General features: G+C 31.5%; 1 protein-coding gene across 3 annotated transcripts; it reads right to left on the minus strand.

Annotated features, from left to right (window-relative positions):
• Positions 1-1,558: 1,558 nt before the first annotated feature.
• LOC126744278 (probable serine incorporator) lies at positions 1,559-15,121 on the minus strand. 3 transcript variants are annotated; one of them, XM_050451652.1, is made up of 9 exons: positions 14,929-15,121; positions 14,682-14,846; positions 14,429-14,625; positions 8,578-8,872; positions 8,327-8,516; positions 8,098-8,274; positions 7,875-7,913; positions 7,565-7,706; positions 1,559-2,179 (listed from the first exon to the last, which is right to left on the minus strand). In XM_050451652.1, exons 1-9 carry the CDS (start codon positions 14,962-14,964, stop codon positions 2,044-2,046), a joined length of 1,377 nt encoding a protein of 458 aa, XP_050307609.1. In that variant the 5' UTR covers positions 14,965-15,121; the 3' UTR covers positions 1,559-2,043. The 3 variants fall into 3 exon arrangements, with proteins under 3 accessions (XP_050307609.1, XP_050307611.1, XP_050307610.1); XM_050451654.1 differs by lacking the exon at positions 7,875-7,913; XM_050451653.1 differs by lacking the exon at positions 7,875-7,913 and having other exon boundaries at positions 7,565-7,727.
• Between the last annotated feature and the right edge of the window lie 14 nt (positions 15,122-15,135).

The raw sequence follows: 15,135 nt of genomic DNA on the forward strand, positions 1-15,135 counted from the left end.
TGTTTCCTTTTAGGTTTTATTGAGTCAACATTATTGAGTTTCGGCAAAAGTCGCTTTTCTATTTTTTTCCTCTCAGTTTAAAATATAAATAATCTATCTATAATCTGTGGTCTTTGAAGTTCCAAGCTGTACATTTAAATAGAGATCTATTTCTATTACATTATGATTTATCGGGTATGCATCATTTTTATTTTGATTGCTAGAGTCCTCTGTGACAAGTGGAATTGATACGTTACCACCTTTTTCTTGCACTGGTTTGTTTTTAGTAACATCAACGCTCCTGTTTATATGTTCTAACCATCTTCCACACCCTAAAAACAAAAATTAAAATCTTTAATTATACTATCCGGGGTAAGTTCGACAGTGTCAAAGGTACCCCATGTCGAAACTGCCCCTCCTATGCAAATTTTATTAAAACTTGTAAAAACATTAGACAGAAGCCTTACTTACTGAGTATTGCCAGTTAATTCCAAGAACGAAGAGTCAAATACACTTTTAAGAAAAAAAAATTAAAAATAATTCACTTTTTTAACAAAAATCTTACTTAACTAAAACTCATTGCTTACATCAAAATATATATTTTAGTTTTGCGCACAAATCTGCACACCTTCCCTCTCAAGACCTAACAAGCAACGAATATACCCTTATGATCGTCGGACGAGCTGGTGCGTGATTTTTTAGACGAAACCAATTCCGAGTAAAGTTCATTGACAAAGTTGCGCCACTCTCCCCTAATCAATGAGAGTATCAAGTATGCAATCATATTCCAAATAGAATAAAGTGTTTTCATTTAAAACGTTTTAAAAGAAAAATTCAGGCTTACTATACACTTAATGAGTTTTACAGTAATAAGTTCTAATTAGTACCTATTATTTTTTACTGACAATTTACTATTTACTTTTTATAAATATATCAATGTTTGTTACGAAATATGCTATCCTCAATTCTTCTTTACAACTTTTTATATTTTCAGATTTTGTAGTATATAACCGCATTTTTGTGTAACAAACTATATATTAAGTATCTTCCTTTGGTTATTGGTATTTTGTTTTATCGACGTGATTTATGTCTTTTGATAATAAAGCCTCTTTTGACTTTGATCGTGACAAGTTGACTACGCTGAAAAATAGCAAATAAAACAAGCTTAGAGTATCAGTAACAATTGGTTTTGCAGTAAAATTATGTTTATTATGTGAAAAAGCATTGCAGACGTTAATTGCATAAAACTAATAATTAATAAAACGTAATAACCTTATAATGTATTGTAGTACCCTGAAGATGTATTAAATATGGCTTAAAACATTGACAAGGAACAAATAATATTCTTTCTGTTTTACAAATTTTGGTCACTAATTTACAAGAATAAGTATTTCCTTAACTTACTGTCTTTCTTGGTCCGATTAGATCCGTTAAAGGGATTTATTTGTTCAAGGAAAGCCATCGTGCTTGTGTTGCGTTTAAAAACATATTAAACTAACGAGTCTTGAAAGACTCAAGAAAAGATAAATACAAACATTATTTTTTGGCTGAAAGAAGGAAGTTAAATAAAATTATCCAGTTTCCAAAGAAAAACATCTATTTAAATATTATATAAGACAAATAAAACTTAAGTTTAAATTCGGTATCACAATAGGCTAAGTAATCTACGTTTAGCGTCATAGCTTAAATACTTGATCTAGGCGGTCCCAAAAATGCGATTTTAATCTATATACCAGCCACTTGTTTTTATATAAATTTATAGTGATCATTTCTCTTTGGCATCAAAACATATTTTTTTTTATAATCGTAACATCTTTTGGTAAAAACTGCCCTAAACTTTACAACGTACATGAAAAATCTGCTTTTTCACTTATTTCGGGACATATATTTTGTTGTATTATATTATAAAGATAAATAATCATAAGAGTAAGACTGTAAGCCATAAATATTCTCTAATATATTGAGTAGGTGACTAATGGCAAAATATTATTATATCAATTAGGATAAAAATTTCAATAAACAGTAGTTTTCCTTTAAAATATCAGTTAATATCCCTCCTTTTCTCTAAAATTCCCGGTCAACCAAGACAACTGGTGCGATCAAAGACCATGCGTACAGAGCGAGGCAGAGCCAACTTGAAATTTCCTTAACCCACATGGATGCGGGGTTGGTGTTGAACTGGTGAATGTCGGAATTAGGCCTAAAACAAACATGTTCAGGGGTCTAAATAAAATGTTTAAGATAATGCAAAAATTTTATAAAACCAGATATTTGTCTACTTGCTTTGAAGTGTAAATGTAATGAAGGTTACGAGGTGCAGAAAAAGCAAACTTTTTTATCAGAAAAACGTATTTTAAATGGTTTTCTCGCAAATTTTTTTGCAAAATAATGGTATTTTTTAAAGTCTGTTAACTTAAACTTCACTTGTTCCAAGTTTCAATCCTATCGATTAAATAGAACAGGTTCTGACATGGGGTTGAAAATATTACACGTAAAACCCTATGACTCGAGATAAAAAAAAATGCACTGTATACTGTTACTATGTTATAAAGTAGAAGGATATAATTCTTATACCGAAATATGACTCATGTCCAGGCGTTCAATGAAATTTTATACCACTGTTATAAAAATTAATGTCTTAATTATTTTTATAGTTTTTATTTGTATTGTTTCTATCTTATTTTCAAGTTTAGTTAGGATTATTTAAGGTTATACTTAAGTTTAATTTAATATAACTCGACTTTTTAACATGATTTCAACTGAAGAAGAAAAGAGTGTATTCCTGGCATAAGTGTGTTCCAGGCAGGAGCATCTTCCTGAGTTCGATTACAATATTTTTAAATAGTGAATACACAAAAAAAGGAGAGTTAGTATTGTGTCAAAAACTAAATAAAAAATGTACTGTAATTTAAATTTTCACTCGCTTTTGCATTAAAATATAATTGAGCAAATAACGTCCTAATATGATACTAAAAAAAAAACAACGTAAATCAGTTAAAATTAGACAACGTATGTATCAATAAGTAAAATAGCTAAAAGTACAATAAGTAAAACTTTAACAGATTTATAATTCAAGCACCATACAAATATTAAAAAAGCACCTAAAAAATATTGAAAATTTACTTCAACTGCCTGGAATAAATTCAGAATGATTCAAAAGTGAAAATGGCTTCAATTGCTTAAAAACGAGTTAAAATTACTGTGTCAAAAATTACAGGGTTGATAGTCAGTTTTATGCAGTTAAAGCCTTTTTTTTTAGACAATTTTTGTGAAAGTCAAGTTTTTTTTTCTTTAAAGCATTTGAAATGGTTTTTCAATTTTTTTTAGGCAATTAAAGTCACTTTTAAACGTGTAAAGATAATTTATTTTTCTTCTAGGCCGTTGATGTCATTTTTATTATTTTCCAGGCAATAAACGTAATTCTTATTTTCTTTAGGCCTAAGAATATTTAAAATTATCCCGAAAGTGCCTGAAAACTATTGAAATTTGACTTCAACTTTAAAGTTAGTAAAAATTTCATCGAGAATTTTAAAAATCAAAATTAAGACTAAGAAGTCCTAGTTTCGAGACTTTCAAGATTGACTTTAAGTACCTAAAGTCAATTATAGTTCCTTCCAGGCACTTGTAATATTAATTTTTTCCAGGCGTGAAACATTTAAAAATGACTCCAAAATTATCTGTTTAAATAAATAAAAACTTATTGAAAATCTTAGGTTTCCTACGCTATACATGCTTAATTAAATTTGTTGATCATGACCAGAGCTATGTTTATTTTTAGAATGTTGGTTAATGAATAAACTTCCTTTACTTGTCAGGAGACCTTTGACTTATTATCACTATTTTGCAACCTACTCTGATAATATTCTTATCGAGATTTTATAAGAATAAGCAAATAAACTTATTTTCATAATTCTTATTTTAAATATATAAGGAATAGTTAGTATTTTCTTTCCTATATGCATTTTTATACCTGTTAAAGTATACAAAACATCAAGCCTCCTTTTACATTTTCGTAATTCAGGGGTGCTTGACCAATGTTTTTCATGTTTTTGATAGAATTATTTTATAGTTACTTAAATTTCTTTAGTGCTTTAAATGTTTAATTTTATCGGTAGATTAGGGATATGGTAACTTATTAATAATTCTGTTATACATAATAAATTTTCTGCATTAATAATTCTGTTAAACTTTTAATCTTTTTGTAGGAGTACAACTCTTAATCAACCACGACAACATGACATTGTCGCGGTAGGTAAATTTGATTTTAAACCGATAAGAATTTTAATGAGAAACATATTTAATGAGAAATAAAATTAACTCTTCAAGGCAATGTGCAATTGAACCTGTCTTAAATCATTATGAAAAATCAAACCCCAATAATAAAGGAATTAGGTTCACAGTGAGCTAAGTTAGATTGTTTTCATTTTTAACAATTTTTATGAACGGCAACTAAACGAAATGTTATTCAAAAGTGTTATAAATGATGTAATAATTCCTAAAATATAGTATACTAGCAAAATATTGCGGGTAATTTTCTTTATAAAAGTAAAGCTCTTATAAAAATAATTAAAATAAATCTTTGTAACCAAAAGTGTTAAAAAATATATAAGGGTTCCCAAAATCAAATAAGGTAACAAAATAGTGTCAGCAATTGCCGGTATGAAAGCCGAAGCTAAAAGTTTTATAAACAAATTTCCAAAACAGTTATATAACCTGATTATATGACTTGAGATGCTGGGCACTAAAGGTTTTGTAAAAAAGAACTATATTCCGCAATCATGTTATAAAACTTTTAGCCATACATAATAGATATGACTACTTTAAAACCTATATTACTTTGGTTCTACATCTATTTGGATCACTCTCTTCTTCTTAGCAAACTAAAATATTTTGGATTACACGAGTCGGCGCTGAGTCTACTTTGTGATTACTTAAGTAATAGAAAGCAAAGGGTGCGCTTAAATTCCACCTTTTCAGAATATTTAAATATTAATCAGGGAGTTCCTCAAGGCAGCATTTTGGGGCCACTACTATTTTCGATTTATACTTGTGATTTTTCTGAATTCCTGCATAACTGCAAGTCTCACCAATATGCAAATGACGTCCAACTCTACTCAGCTTTTCCGATAAATGAACTGAGTGCTGGCTTAGCACGCATTAATGCCGATTTAAATCAAATTGTACAGGTGTCTAATTTTCATGGGCTGGCTCTCAACGGTACTAAATCTAAACTATTACTTTTTGGAATGCCTAAATCTTATCATTTGAATTTAAATGTTATTATCGATGGAAATATTATACAACCATCTGATTGCGAAAGAAACCTAGGGATTCTTCTTGATAATCAGCTTAATTTTGTAAAACATATTTCCAGTATTTTACAAAAAGCCTATTATAAATTGAAAATTCTAGACATGCATAAAGATATTTTATCTTCTGATGTTAATCTCAAATTAAGTGATTCGTTGGTTCTCTCTTTAATTAACTATGGTAGTGTACTCTTCTGGCCAGCTCTTGCTCAAAAGCACAAGTTAAGCCTACAAAAGCTACAAAATGCTTGCCTAAAGTTTTGCTACGATAGAAGAAAATTTGATCACGTCACCTCGTTATTTCTTGCCTCTGGATGGTTGAATTTTGATGAACGCTATAAAATCAATATAGCTGTTCTTGTTTATAAGGTACTCCATAATAAACTTCCCCAATATCTATATGACAAATTATCCAGTCATAACAGCATACATGGCCGTGAAATGCGCCACTCTGCAAACCTTTTGATACCAAATCATAGAACTTCCAAGTTCCAAGGGTCTTTCAGTTATAGTGCGGCAAGGTATATAATTCATTGCCAAATAACCTTAAAGGAGGGCGCCCACTGAATCGGATCGGCTCGGTCGGTTCGACACGTTCGGTCCATTCAGTCGGTAACTAGCGCTCATACATTCGGCAGAACAAAGACACGACGACGTTTAAAAGTGGTTCGACTATTCGAGCATATAGAAGTATTGTGAGTAAGCTCCCGTTTAAGCGTTTAAAAAAAAAATTACCAGTTCCTCAAATTCTGAAGAGGATGATATGATTGCAGTAGCCTGTGCTGCGAAAGCGAGAAAAGCGAAATAGATAGCCGGCATTCGTTGTGAGACACCCTGTATAGACTCAAATAAAATAAATTATAACATAACATGCCAACGTGCATTTGAAACTATATAATAAGTTGTCTTTTTTGTGTATTTTTGTAAAAACATAAATTATATTCAAAGCAAGAGTTGTACACGACTTAACACCAAAACGAGAACTTTCACACTCGCACATTTCGCCGACCAAGTTGGCATCCTCAGATAATTAAAACTGAGTTTTAAAATCTCCTGATGATGCCAACTTAATAAACAGTAAATAACGAAAACACCGATTTAAGATATAATAAATGACACTTACCAGATCATCCAGTTAATTTGGATACCTTTTCCCAAGAGTTTTCTTTCCTTAAATTATCATGATAATATGTGTTTTGTTTATGATACAATATTCTAAAACTACGAACAGCTTCGATTAAAATTTCGTTTGACATATTTATCAAATCAGCGGTTTTTAAAATTCTTTGAAACAGTTTCTCACTCTATGCGAAAAAATGCTAAAATAGTCGCAGGCTTTCGGTGCAATCGGCAAAAGTTGCCCTCCCCACAATATGTGATCGTCGCCAGAGAAAACCGAACCGATTTAGTGCGCGCGGCCCCATTTAAATACATGTGAAGCAAATCCGGCCGAATGTACCGACCGTGCCGAGACGGTCGATGCCGATTCAGTGGGCGCCGTGCTTAAAGCTAAAACCTCGGCTGTCTTATTTCGAAAAGCTGTCAAATCTTACTTTTCTAACACTGCGAACTAATAACTAAAATATAAAAAATATATTTCATTTATTTTTAAGTTATATCACTAATTACTTTTTTCTTTTTTTTTCTTTCTTTTATAAACTAGATATAATTATAATTATTTTAATAATTAATTACGTCATGTGATGTAAGCAAAATTCTATTTTAGGCTTCTTATAATTTTAGGCTTCTCTTCTTATTTTTTTCTGTATGTTCTGGATGTAATGGTTAAAACTTATTCAATTTATTTATTATTTACATTGTTATGCTTTCGTATGTTAAGTTAGCAGTGCGGTTAGATAGAGTAGCCCCAGGCTAGATCTCGCCGCATTTTTGGTTAATAACTTTTGTAACTATTTTCGTAATATAAAAGCATTTATTATTATTATTATTATTATTATTATTATTATTATTATTATTATTATTATATAGCTTCTACAAAAATAATGCGAAATTATGGTAAATAAAATTGTTATTTGGGAATCCTGGACTGTTGTCAAGATGGGGCTGACAGGCTGTTCAAGTTTTTACTAAATTTTTCAATGAATTTTTAAGATATTGAATTGAATTTTGTCACAAGATATAGAAACACACTTTTTAAACAATCATTTAACGACGAAAACATCATTTCTTCCAAATTCAAAAACCGGTTCGGATTTTGACACACCATTAAGTAACCCACTGTACATAAATAAACGTAAAACGTGAGTTGCACTTACCTATACCAGTTAGTCAAAGTCATCATAACATACAGGGTGGCCAAAGCAAACATCACATGAAAGAAACTCCAGCTGTAAGCGACGGAATCTTCCTCGTTGTCCCAGACCTTCTTACCGTCGCCGCTCTCACCTCCATCGTTACCTGCGATAGGATGATACCCCTCTTCATTTTAATAGTGTTAAAAAATAACGGAAACGGAAGAAAGAAAAAAAATAGTGTTATAAAAAGAAATAGACTTCTAACAGTTACCCAGGCATTATATGGTGATTTTTTTTCTACGGTTACTCACCTGTTTTAAATATTACATACCTTCATTAACTACAAGGTTATCAGTTCCAGATCCTTTAACTAAGGAAAAAATATGTGTTAGTCAATGGAAGACACAGTTGAATTTATTGTACTTCATTATTTTTCGAAAATATGTACTAACCAAACCAAAACTACTCATAAAAACATCACTACATAATGCCAAGGCAACTAACAAAATAAAAAAAAACAAAATAAGCAGTGCAAAAGAATAACAATTATTTACCTGCTCCATTATCGTGAGCCAATATATTTTCAGACATGGTTAATTTTGATGATTTACTGGCAGACCTCAGTGAGGAGTACAGTACACATAGCATCCAAATGATCAAGCCGATGATGTCAAAGTTTCCTCCTGAAGACTCGCCTCCGAAAATACCCCAGAGACCTGGGTTACATTCCTCTAAAAAATTATAAAAACTCATAACAAGTCATGAATCCGTAATTAAACTTACTTGAGGCATTAGACACCGCAGACCAAGTAAGGTAGACAACATATAAAGTCACAACGGAAGATTGAAGCAGCCCGGATCTCGGTAGTTTATCTTGAACAGCCGGTAAAATCGAGATCACACTAACAATAACACAAAATATCAAGTTTATTGAGATGAAGAATTTATTTAGGCTGCAAGGGGACGACTCGGACTGCAAAACAATTTTAAAATTTTAATAAAATATAGTCGATTTCAATTAGTAAATAATTTACCTGCGTAAAGAAAACATAAAGCAAAACAAAACCGGCAATGCTTAAGGCATAACATAATAAAGTGACTCCGATAAGGGCAAAATACCACCCTTTGGATTCGGTTTCTTCATAGTTTCCGACCCACGCCTCGGCCCACGAGTGGGCAAAGTCAATAATTAAAATGAGCTGAATCAGGATGAAGAGAAAGCCTCCCAAAATACCAAACCACATCCAGGTCACTCCGAAGGTACCTTCTGGTATGAAAAATGCTCCAACTATACCTCCGATGACTATGAGGTATTTTAGTCCCCAGAACCTGCAAAATATGAATAATAGTCAAAGTCAAAAATAGCTTTATTGTTACGTAACATAATCTGTTGTTAACAAAGCATTATATAAAACCTTACAGATGTTGACAACATAATCTTTTACAAAAATTTTAACAATTCTTACATACATAGAATATAGAACACACCCAAAGAAAAGCTAGTAAGAACTCACATCACGCTACGCAAAACTCTTCACTATCAAAAAGTTGTATTTAAAAACTCGTCTAGAGAATAAAATGCTTTAGCAAGTAAGAGTTTCTTTATATTATTCCTAAAACGTTTCTCACAATTTATTAGCCTTATATAAAGGGGTAGGTGGTTAAAAAGCCTTCTGCCCCCGTACACAATAGTGGACTTAATCTGCTCACTTTTTGGGATAGGCAGAGATAAAGAGAAGGTTGTTTGGAGATTGTAACCCGAGAAGGGGGGGGCCAAGCTAGATAGGATAAAACAAAGAGTCTCTAAAATAAAAAGGCATGGCAATGTCAGGACAGAGTGTTTTAAAAATAATGGCCTACAGGGGCTACGAAAGGAAGCTACACACATGTAGCGTATGGCTCTTTTTTGCAAAATAAACAGAGAGCTGAACAAATACTGAGAGCACACACCCCAAAATACAATACCATATCTCAGATGAGACTCAATAAGAGCATGGTAGGCAATTTTAGCCACATCAAGTCCCAGAGAATGTGTTATTACTCTAATAGCATAACAGTTGGATGATAACTTCCCTATTAAAGAGGAGATATGATTTTCAAATTTTAATAGCTTATCAATCGTCAGACCCAAAAATTTGCATGTTTCTGAAGGACTTATTGTTTCATTTTGCAAAGTAACAGTTCCATTTAAAAGTTAAAATATTAGTTTTAGAAATATTAAAAGTTCACACCATGACTTTACAAGAATTAAATCTTCATCAACAATAATCTTTAACCTCTTGGTGTCAGTGTCATGCCAAAGTAATGTTGTATCATCCACAAAGATAGTAAATTTGCCCCTAATTTGAATTTGAGAGATATATATATATTGACATATAGCAGGAACAATATTGGTCCAAGAACAGAACCGTGAGGTACACCCGCATCCATATCCAGACGGGATGACATATCATTGTCAAAGAATACCCTTTGTGTTCTTCCAGATAGGTAAGAACGAAACCAGTCGAGACCAACTCCTCTGAATCCATAGGTTTCTAGCTTCTGCAGCAGTATTCTGTGACTTACACAATCAAACGCCTTAGATAAGTCACAGAACATCGCCGCCGCAGTCTCCCCAGCGTTCAACGCCATGTACAGACTTTCCAAAAAATTAAAAATAGCATCAGATGTACCCAGTTTCGTCCGGAATCCAAATTGCTGATGGTTAAGAACATTATGCCGTTTGAGAAATTCCATCCATTAACGTAACAAATTGTTTCTGAATATAAGGTCACACCTTAATGAATGCATTTTATTCATTTCAAGAAGTTCTTAATTACAGAAAGTTCACCAATGTCTATCAATTTTGAAATGTTAACTGTCAGAGGGTTCGAATCAATAAGTAGTGAATTGAAAATAGAAATGGAGGTGTCCCACACCACTCCGATGACTACTGTTCTGGGCCCCATTCTTTTCTTACTTTACATTAATTCTTTAACTAAATATAAATGCAATGTCAATTTCGTATGCCGATGCTATTGGATTAATTTTCAATGGAGATACTTGGAGGGAGACTCAACGGAAAATAGTAGGTGGGTTCAGGGTAATTCATAACTGGCACTGTATGTACAAATTATCATTAAATCTCACTAAGAGCAATTATGTAGCCTTTTCATTGACTGAAGCATCTCAACTATAATAGCAGATTGTAATAAAATTGACTTAAATTTTAAGTCACTATTACATCCTAAATAATATAAAGTACAGAGAATGTGAATTAATTAATTATATAAATTTTACTGTACCAAAGATTAATTTAATCCCAAATAATCAAAAATTATTTAGTGTAGATCCAAATATTTTAATAGAATGATGGTAGTAACTAATGAAACTCTCTATGAGGGTCAAACAGATACAGTTTTGTCAAAAAAAATAAGAGTAGTATTTAATTACATATCCAATTTCAAATCAAACTGAATTAGCTTCGTTATATGTTGGAATTTGCAAATAAAATACTAAGCATTTTCTTCGGGTATTTAATCTATTTACTTGATAAAATTTATAAATATACCAAGAATGCCTTATCATTTAAAAGCAAGTTTTTTTCATTATTGTTTAAAAGTCTTGTGGACAAAAAAATAAGAGTGTTTTTTTATTGTAACTATTTGGTCTCTGTTTATTCAGATAAAATATTTGTTTGTCATCTTTTCCATAAATACAAGTAAGTTTCAACAAGATCGTTGCATCGCGTTAGTAAATATGGGCCGCGCAAAGCATTGTAGTCCCGAAGAAAGGCGTCTAATTTTGCAATTGAGGAGTCAAAATAAATCCTATGCAATTCTTGCAAATGTGCTTAAAAGATCAACTTATGTAAGCTCCAGGGTTTTAAAAACACAAAATGAAACGGAAAATGTTCCTAAAAATCGAGGCCGTCCAAGAAAAACCACACGGAAGACTGACGTACCAAAAATCAAACTGTGTTACAAACTCGCTTATCTAATGATGACGCGGTACATTGTAATTATAATTTTTTATGGCCACTTTATGGAAAAATACTCTTATTTTTTTTGTCCATCATAAAACGTGTAAGATATAAATTATTTATTTATAATTACAAATTAAAGTGGCAAAGAATGACGTGTATTTATTTTTTTATCAGTAATGGCATATGTTTTTTTCTCTATTTAGCACAATATATTATTAGGAATATTCAAATAAAACCAGGCACTCTTATTTTTTTGGACACCACTGTATGTTTAACATCAGTCTCAAAAATTTAAAGGCTTTTCTATAAATTCCCCATTAAGTTAGATTTCCTTTTTTTTTCTGTAGTTTTGATTTTTTGTTTTTTAGCTTTCTCTTTTATTTTCTTTTTTTTTTGTTGACTAGTCTATAGTAACTTTGCATGTAATTGCTGTTATATGGTGTTTGTAAAGTATTCAATATATAAATAGATAGTGACCAGATTAATGAAGTTTAATGAAGAACAAGCCAACTACCTTGGGATATAATTGATAAATATCTAAAATGGGGCCTTCGTATTGATTTAACAAATAGAATCACTAATCTGCTACATAGTTTTTTTCTTTTAAGAGATATATTTAATTAAAAACTCTTATTCACTATGGTATATTATTATAGAGTGGGTTGTATAACATTTATTTAAAAGAGCTTAACATAATCCAAAAAGCTATTCTAAAAATAATGTATAATAAGCCTAGACGATATCCTTCCAACTTAGTTTTTTCTGAAGAAATTCAAAATGTATATCCACAAAAATCAAAGTAAATTTAACATACGTCAATAATATGCATAACATACATTATAGAACAGATCCATTAATTGAAATACCATTAAGTGACAACATAAATTTGAAATTTATTACTTGCCTTAGGCCTAAAATTTAGAACATTTTACAAAGGCAAATTAAGGATATAAAGAATATAAACAGGAGACATAAGGAATATAAATACCAAGGAATTTGTGTTTTGCTATGTACTGTATGAGACAAATTATGTAACAATTGAAGGATAATGTGTAGTGTTGTAAAATGCTCAAGAATTTATTTTTCGAGAACGTTCCTCGAGCATGAACGAGCACGAACGGGAATTTTCAGCACATACGAGCATTAATGAAAAAAATGCAAAGGAAACATATTAGGAAAATATCTGAAATTAAAAATGTTTGTGTTTATTTATGTTCTATTTATTAAGTTAAACTTTCAAACAACCTATTAAGGAACTCTCCTCCGAACTATCCTCTCCCTCCTCGCACTCGCTTGATTTTAAATCACTCAGAATTTCCGTTAAATCAAATTCAGACTCGTCAGACTCAAAAGAATCATCTTCAATGGTATTAATTTCAGCCCCAGATTTGGTAGTGAGTTTTATTTTTTTTGATTTCGGTTCCATTAAATTGGTAGAGGTGTTTGGCTGGCCGGTATTTGAGCTTATACTTCGACTCTTTAATTTTGTTTCTAAATTAATATTTGAAGCAACAAATGCCAATTTTCCCGCCCTCTCAGTGGTTAATCGATTTCTTTTTTTTGTGTGCAGGAAAGAATACTTGCTGAAAGTTCTTTGGTTCTTTCAGTGGCAGCCGAAGACGGTGGCAAAGTTAAAATAGCTAATGCGATAGTTTTCAATGATGTCTTTGAGCAATAACCACTCCAAATAATTGTAGTCATACTATCATCATTTAAAGCTTTTTTACAATTCTTGTGGGCATTTTAGGCATTTCATTATATGCGCTTTCATTCGGGTTGCGTGCCGTTTATATTCGCGAAAACAAAACTTACATCGATAAATATCTGTATTTATACAACTGGAAGTACTTGAAGAAGTGGAAACCGTCGATTTTAACAAAAAAAAGTTAAAAATATTGCACTTTCTTCTTGGCATTTTCAACAGTAAACACTAGAAACCACTTTTTTTTTAAACTCCGATGCAATCTCTTTAAATTCAAAGCATAAATTAACAACAAAAAATAACATGAATTTCCAATAAACCAATCTGTAAATCCCCAAAAATCAAAAATGTCAACATCTATAGCTATAAATAAAAACCATTGCAAACTGAATATAAAATTTGTACTCATTGAGTCAGCATCACCCAAGTATACCATAAATTGCAGCTATTGTAAATATTTGTGATGAGCTACTATTGCCCTGTTCATGTTCACCATCCTGTGCTCTGGGTGGGACTTGATTATAGATTGGAAGAGTGCAAACAATTTAGGACTACAAAAGTTAATTTTAGAACCAACTGTGTTCAGATGTACTTCTATAGAATTATTAATGATGTTTTTGTGCAGTGAGTTCCACTTCAAGCCCTGATACTACAATGGTGAAATACTTAGGCTAATTAAACTAAAAAAGGAGAAGTTTTCAAGAAAATTTAAAAGGATAAAGATAACTTTTTGGTATAATAAATATAAGGATCTTATTAAGGATCAAGTGATCCCAAATTTTTCTAGTCATTTACTCAAACTCAAAAAAATAATATGGATATTCTTGTACAAGTTTAGTATTCTATTTTTGTTGCTGATGTGCCTATAGAACAAGAAAAATTTCTATCCAAAAGTTATTATACTCTGGATCAGGATTTGCTTTATGCCACACTCAAATACTATGAGATTGATCTGACTTGCATTAAGTTTTTTATTAATTATTTGACTGACTAGTATCAGAGAGTTGTGATTGGGGATACAATGTTGGAATTATTGCTATTACTCTTGGTACATTTTTGGTAGATGTATTGCAGTATGTATTGTTTTGCCAATAATACCCAAATGCGATATTCATCTGACCTTTCATCCATTGCCTTTTTTTAGAATAAATAAAGAAATAAATATACTAATAATTTGTTCTCTAATAAATAAATAAGTAAATGTCTTAATTAAAATTACCCATTTTGAATTCCTTGTCTCGGATCCCTTGAACTCTTAACTCCAATCATCATAACAGCAAATAAGGCAAAGAAACAGGTAAGTATGAAGCATATCCTATAAACAGCCAAGTATCCGACAGCATTGTTACAGTCAAAAGTTATCGATTCAGATACTAATGCACTCCCCACTGATGTGCTGTTTTTACAAAATGGAACCTAATAACAAAATTTAGAATGATAATAATTATCTAAAGCTCCAATGCAAATTAAACCTTTTTAAGGGCATCCTGAAGACCCGGAGACAAAGTGATACAGGCAGCGATGGTGCCTAGTAGCAGCATCAATGCATACATAATGCGGGAAGATGTGGAGTTCTTGCATGATGGACATGCTGAACAGCAGAGGGAACACGCGGTGCTCCCACAGCAACAGGCGAGCTAAACAAAACGATTTATGGTAAATAATGAAAAAAAGAATGTTATCCTTTGTTTATAAATTTTAATTGTACAGTACACTGACCTGTGCTGCTGAACAAATCCCTAGGACAGCGCCCATAGTGTGTACGTAGCCAGTAGCGGTTTACCTGGTTTATTGAAAGTGTTTTTTAATAAGTTGTTGCACAAGAATTTAATATTAATGGCGATACGATTAAAGGAAAATAAAAGGTAAATATTTATTTATCTTCTCACTATAATAAAATGACGATGATTAATTAAATGTCAATGT

This window comes from Anthonomus grandis, chromosome 13 (assembly GCF_022605725.1).
Source record: "Anthonomus grandis grandis chromosome 13, icAntGran1.3, whole genome shotgun sequence".
NCBI lineage: Eukaryota > Metazoa > Arthropoda > Insecta > Coleoptera > Curculionidae > Anthonomus > Anthonomus grandis.

Excerpts from the sequence above, each read along its gene's own strand:
- LOC126744278 (XM_050451652.1), bottom strand. The coding sequence starts at position 14,964 with ATGGGCGCTGTCCTAGGGATTTGTTCAGCAGCACAG. Across the intron at positions 14,847-14,928 it reads GGATTTGTTCAGCAGCACAG|CTCGCCTGTTGCTGTGGGAG; the intron begins GTCAGTGTACTG and ends CGTTTTGTTTAG. Across the intron at positions 7,707-7,874 it reads TAACCTTGTAGTTAATGAAG|GTAACGATGGAGGTGAGAGC; the intron begins GTATGTAATATT and ends ATCCTATCGCAG.